Source organism: Lithobates pipiens, unplaced genomic scaffold (assembly GCF_037356315.1).
Source record: "Lithobates pipiens isolate NorthernLeopardFrog02 unplaced genomic scaffold, aLitPip1_a1.2 Scaffold_8, whole genome shotgun sequence".
NCBI lineage: Eukaryota > Metazoa > Chordata > Amphibia > Anura > Ranidae > Lithobates > Lithobates pipiens.
The window spans coordinates 137,589,229-137,595,905 of NW_027507903.1; the positions used below are offsets into that span (position 1 = coordinate 137,589,229).

Genomic DNA, 6,677 nt, shown 5'->3' on the forward strand with positions numbered 1-6,677 from the left:
AGCACAGGAGGGAGGGTAAGTGGTCACAGTACAGGGGGGAGGAGGGCACAGCACAGGGGGAGGGTAAGTGGGCACAGGACCGAGCAGCAGGAGGGTACAGTACAGGGGAGGGTAAGTGGGCACAGGACAAGAGAGTAAGGTAAAGGAGGGAGCTGGAGGGCACAGCACAGAGGGAGGGTAAGTGGTACAGGGGGGAGTGGAAGGAAAGAAAGATACCCATTACATCAGGGTGCCCCCCCCCCTAGAGACCCCCCTTATAGCAGCACCCCTTGCCCTCTTTAAGATCCACATCATTTATATTGCCTACCGGCAGGAATAAGGTGCAATGAGAGCCGAAGATGGGGGGGGCGGAGCTGAGAGGTGGAGCGGTTCTACAGAATTCTCCTGTGTTTACAGCGGCTGAGCAGCAGAGCCAAAAAGGGTTACCAAGGCGGGCGGGGAGAGAGGCACCGAGCGGAGGAACAGACTGGCATAGCTAAGAATCCTCCTTGAGTGGAGCGCAGTGCCGGAAGTTCGGGACTTGGTCCGACACTGGCTTCATCCCCTGATGGGTCAGCGGGGCAGACAGGAGAAGTGGGCAGAAGGAGGAGGAGCAGCAGCATTAGCAGCTCTCTCTCCTTTCCTGCTTGTGAGTGGAGGATGGAAGTGTCAGCGCTGGCTCTGAGCGGCTGTCCCTGGCTGTGATCCGGAGCTATCAGTGAGCTCCGATCAATCGGTAAACAACCCGCTATCTCTCCATGTAGCGGTGAGCAGAGTCAGCACTGTGTTGATGGCGGGGGTGCGGACAATGATTGGTGGAGGAGAATCTTTTTTTTTTTTTTTTTTCATTAAAAATTTACTTTGCAGTTCAGGTTGCCCGGGCCCCCCTGCTGGTCAGGCCCGGTACAGCAGGGCCAGTTGTACTGGCCTATCAGCGGCCCTGTTCACCGGAGTTTGGAGGCATGGATATTAGATAGAAATATATATATCTCACGTGCATTCAAGACAGAAGTGTTTTAGCAGAGAATGCTAGGAACTTTTATCACTTGAGTGTTTTTCCATTTCAGTGACCAGAATAAATGAATGTTCTGGTCAATAAAATATATAAATGCCCAAGCACTTGATACAACTAAAGGCACCTGGAAAAAAAAACATAGCTGCTTTTCTCCTGCCAGGAGTTTAGAAGAGTCCCAGTGTGCATGAGGCCTAAACTGAATTAGAAAAAATCATTCCAATATCTTCCTCCATTTTCATCATCATATCCTCTAATAGCAGAGTCGTTCGGCATGTTCCAAAATGGGCTTTTATATTCCATTTTCATGGTTACTCCATTCATCTTAGGGCTCTTTCACATGGACGATCCGTTCAGGTCCGCCTGTCAGTTTTTTTTTTAGGCAGATCTGAACGGATGCTCCATAGACCTCTATGGAGCGATGGATGTCAGCGGTGACATGTCCGCTGACATCCGACCCGCACCGATCCGAAAAAGTGTGACGGAGGAAAAACCTACTTTTCCATCCATCACTGGATCAGATTGGGTGACGACGGACTATGCAGTCCATCGTCATCCGACCTCCCATAGGGGAGAGCGGCGCTCTGACATGTCTGTCCATGCACAGTGTGCAGAGACAGACCTGTCATCTTCCTGCTCAGCAGGGATCGACGGAGCCATCCCCGCTGAGCAAGCAGATGTCCACAGGGTGGATCAGCACGGATCCGCCCCACGTGAAAGAGCCCTAACATGGTCCCACTTTATAACCACCCTCCTCTGAGCACTCCTGAGATTAGAGTTGCCACCTCATCTCTTTAAAACTGAACACATTAAATACACTTATGGCTGATGATTAAGGTGGTAATTAAACTCCCCAGTGCCTCACCTGTATTAAATTAGCCTCAGAACTTATATAATTAATATGCGTTAGGGTTTAAGGTGATGAAGTGGCAAACCTACCTGAGATCGACATTACATGCTGCCAAACCTGCCACCAAAAACCAGCCTATTCATAAAACTGATGCCCACACAGAATCGGCTACATTTAATAAAAATGGGGATGCATGTGCACTCAACACCGCAGACACATTGCTTACTGGGATTTGTAGTTTCTCATTGAGACGAGCGGTGCACAATATACAATACTTCTATTAAAAAGGGAAAATGAAGGGAAAATGGCCTCTGGGCAGAGCGTGGAGAGAACATTTATGAGAAATTTGTCATTTAGGACAGTATGCGCAAATAAAACGTTGATTTACTGACACTTTCATAGCTTCCAAATGACAATTATTTGCTACAATTTTTTTTTCAGCAGGTAATTATTTAGCATTATTTACTTTCATAAGGTTTCATTCTGAGGTTGTGAAAGCAGCACACAAAAAATGTCAGATTTTACAACTCAGTACACACATCCTGCATGGCTAGTCTGCCACAGTATACAGAACGCCTTCCTTTGTCACTCGATCAGCTGTTTGCTTGGCCCTCCTCTCTCCCTGCTTCCGGGTAGTAACAGACGAGCCAATCGGATGACAGCAAGCTGACAAAACAAGCAGCTCAGCACTCCTGCCCTACTCTAGTAATATGCAACAGTTTATTAAGGAAGTTATAGGGAGGGGGGTGGAGGCAGCATTCTTACATCAGATAGTTTTCAGGTCTTTTAAACACATACTAAAGTGACCTTTTCCCTACATAGGTATACTATTCATGGCGACAGATGAAGAAATGACTTTTAGAATACCTAAACGTATGTGATCATTTACAGGTGGAAAGATCACCCAAAAGATGAGATTTTATATTCTAGGAACACACAATGACACAACTAGTTCCAGAGGTGAGACACAAGAAAAAAAAAAAAAAAAGGCTGCAAGATAGGACGGGGGATGAGTCAGAATTTCTGCAGACTGGTTGTCATTACAAAGCCCAAAACAATCCCACCCCAAAATTAAACAGATCGTCAGCTTTTACACAGAGAAACAAAAAGGCATAGGTACCCCAATATAAACAAAGCAAAACAAATATAAAACAAACAGTGCCTAAATCATATAAAAACACAACAAAAACTCTACAGCTCGGAAACTGAACACAACTATTTGGGCCTATTTTTGGGACGATGTCTCCACCCCAAATAAAGAATTCTGCCTGTTCTATCACACCTCAACAACACTTCCTTTCATAGCAAAGCCACAAGACAAAAACACTAGTGTCCTCCACCAATACACAGGGGAGAGGGGCTGGAAAGAAAACACAACTTCCCAACAAGCACACCCTACCAGCCCGGCTCTGACAGCCCCTTTAAAGCCACTGGTGCCAGGCAGGCCACTATAGAGAATCACAGCCACAGGGGCCTGCTTAACCCTTCAGATGCCACAGGCCTGAAAGTAAACTACTCCCTATAGTCAACCTCTAAACAAAACTAAAGACAGAGGACTTTAAACAAAGCCTATTAGAAGGGCAGGCCAGATTTGTGGATTTGTATTTTTCCTTTAGATCTTAAAGCAATGGAAAGGAGACAGGTGACCCTTTCTGTGCTGGAGTCCTGCATTGCAGACCCGACAAGTCCAATCGGATTCTGTGTGTTCATTACAAGCGATGACACTTTCCCAACTCATTGTGTCTGGAGATAGGCAGGAACAAAGAAGAGATTGGGGGGGCTATTAGACATGAGTCCTAGAAGGCACAACGTATACCCTGTGCCCACCTATCTCACAAGAGCAACCTGTGGGCACAATGACCAGTATGGCACACACGTACAATATAGATATATATATATATATATATATATACACACACACACACTCAAGAGATGTCCAATACCTCTAGATTTGATATAATGAGTATGGAGCCAGCCCAATATGAAAGTCTGATTGTTTTAATTGTGGAATCCAAGTGTCACTCAGCCCCCTAAGTGTCTCTATATTATGTGTGTAATTATATATATATTTTACATTTGCAGACAGAGGTGATGTCATTGCACAGAGGCTGACACAGGGAGGCCAGGCTTTTGAAAATAGAAGTAGAGTGTCAGGATTATGGAATCATGGGGGGGGGGGGGGGGGGGGGCACAGGTGACGTCATCCTCTCATACACAGACCACCATATGGCTGCATCCACACCATAATCACAATCAACATACACTAAAAAAAAAAAAAAAAAAAGAAAAAAAAAAAAAAAAAACTTTTAGCATTAATTAAAAACAAAACAAAAAAAACACAAGTGTATCAAAGCAGAAGATCCAGCAGCAGGCCCTGTGTGTTGTCACCTTGATGAGATGTGACGTTACACACAAAGAAGTAAACAGTTAGTAGAACTTACCTCTGACCCCCCCCCACTCCCCCCTTGTTGACACAAACCCCCCCCCCCCCATAAGAGGCCTCGCAGAGTAGTTGTCAGCCTTTAGTAGAGGGGCCCCCCAATACAGATGGGGGGGGGCAGTCTCCAGCTCCTGGTGATCTGTCAGAAGATGGCCGCAGACACAATACCCGCCGATGAGCCGTACAATGGTGTCACCCCCCATCCCCCCCTCCTGACACCCCGACACCTTCCAGAAGGATACAGTTTGACAACATCCGTGTCCATCCGCCTCTTGCCCGGGCTGGGAGATGACATGGTTCCAGCTCCCCCCCGGGGTGTCCCTCTCCGCCGGGTACACTGGCTCGGATGTCCCTGTGGGGATTTAGACAGACAAATAAAAGAGGGGGCGCTCTTCGTCCCCCTGGGGGCCTCTCCTGCTTGGCTCGGGGCCTCTACAGGCGGCTGGGGTGCCCGGGGCCTAACACGTCGGTACACCCCCACCCCCAGCCAGCCGCGGTCTCCTGTCGCTGCTGCAGCAGATTCCTCCGCTCACCGGGGACTCCCCTTCAATACATCAATAACATAACCGACTACGAGCACCCCTGTCACGTGACCCCCACCAACAGTGACGCGCCGGTCGCGGAGGAGGACTTTAAAAACAGAGCTGGGCGGAGCCAAAGCGGGTAGGCGGGCGTCTAGCTGCGTTCCAAGCCTCGCTCTGGAGGGGCAGCGCTCTAGTCTACATATACTGAACACTGGTTTTTGTAGATTGTATTAAAGATGGCGGAACGCCGAGAATTGTGGGAGTTGTAGTCTTGTCTTAAGTGTTTGACAAAAGTGTTACAGACTTATCACAGGGCAGGCAGGGAGGCTCAGCTTTGGGTTAGAAATGGCTGGAGACATGTTTTTGTATAGTGAGTCACTGAAAAGCTGCTGGCGGTACACCTGGGCCACTGTGTTTCTTTATTAACTAAACATTCAGACTTTTTTAAAATGTAAATGTAAAAAAAAAATATATATTTTTTTAACTTACCTGAAACTGCTGTTGCTAGGCAGTCTTCCTGATCTGGCTCTTCCTATTCCGCGGTGCTTCCTCCTCTTCAGCGAGTGGCCTCGTTGCCTTCTAGGACGTGTGTGTGTGTCCCAGAAAACAACAAGGCCATTCTCAAAGCGCCGCGAGACTTGCGCATGCACAGTAGGAAACGGGCAGTGAAGCCGCAAGGCTCCACTACCTGTTTCCCTTCGTTAAGATGGAGGCGCCAGCAGCCGATCTGATGGACGGATCAGCCTCGGACGGCCAACATCGCAGGCTCGCTGGACAGATAAGTATCCTTATTAAAAGTCAGCTGCTACAGTGTTTGTAGCTGCTGATTTAAAAAAAAATAAAAATAAATAACGTGACCGGAACGTCCACATTTCCTTTTTTTTTTTTTTAACCACTTACCTACAGGGCACTTTCACTCCCCTCCTGCCCAGGCCATTTTTCAGCTTTCAGCACTGTCACACTTTGAATGACAATTGCGCGGTCATGCTGCACTGTAACCATGTGACATTTTTAACCTTTTTTTTTTTTAACACAAATAGAGCTTTCTTTTGGTGGGTTTTTTTTTTTTTTTACAAAAAAATAAATAAAAAAGCCAGAAAATGTTGAAAAAAATTTTTTTTCTTAGTTTCTGTCAGTAAATTTTGTAAATAAGTAATTTTTCTCCTTCAGTGATGTGCACTGATGAGGAGGCACTAATATTCTGCAATCATGGGCACTGATAGGCAACACTGATGGGCGGAACCGATGGTCATTACTGATAGGCACTGAAAACCAGCACTGACTGGCCTCACTAATGGGCACTGGTTGCTGGCACCTCTGGAGCTCTAATGTAATCAGGGCACTGATCACCAGTGTCCTGATTACATCTCTAACTGTACCCTGTGAGGAGATGGCGATGTTTGGCTCTCCTCTCCACACACTCTATCAGTGTGAGGCAAGGAACGCCAATTACTGGCACTTCCTGGTTTATATGTGACCAGTGGTGATTGGACACAACTGATCACATAGTTAAAGAGCCACATCAACGGCTCTTTACAGGGGCCATGTCCTAGCAACACGGTGCGATCGCCGCACTGCGCACCCCCGCAGGTGCGGCCGTTTGGGAGCACTGCCATGACTTTCACCCAGAACAAGAGCCGCACCTTCCCACCGTCATTTGATGGCAGGCGGCAAGTGGTTAAAGGCGTAGTTCACCTTAACCAAACACTGTCTATGCAGAGAAGGGCGCCTGTAGATAAAACAAGCTGTGCCAGGTTAATGGGGGCGCGGCCAGGTTAATGCTCAAGCGGCACTTTTCGGCCGCACTAAATACAGCGCTCCCAACCCACCCCAAAAGATGCTGCTTGCAGGACGACTTTTTGGAATGTCCCA

The 6,677-nt window shown here is 47.4% G+C and overlaps 1 protein-coding gene across 1 annotated transcript in view; it reads right to left on the minus strand.

Annotated features, from left to right (window-relative positions):
• Positions 1-4,898, minus strand: part of UBE2H (ubiquitin conjugating enzyme E2 H) — a 65,950-nt gene extending 61,052 nt beyond the window's left edge. The window contains exon 1 of the mRNA XM_077474146.1: positions 4,524-4,898. Coding sequence (XP_077330272.1) covers positions 4,524-4,576 — 53 coding nt within the window. The 5' untranslated portion in view covers positions 4,577-4,898. The remainder of the gene's footprint in view (positions 1-4,523) is intronic.
• Positions 4,899-6,677: the final 1,779 nt, after the last annotated feature.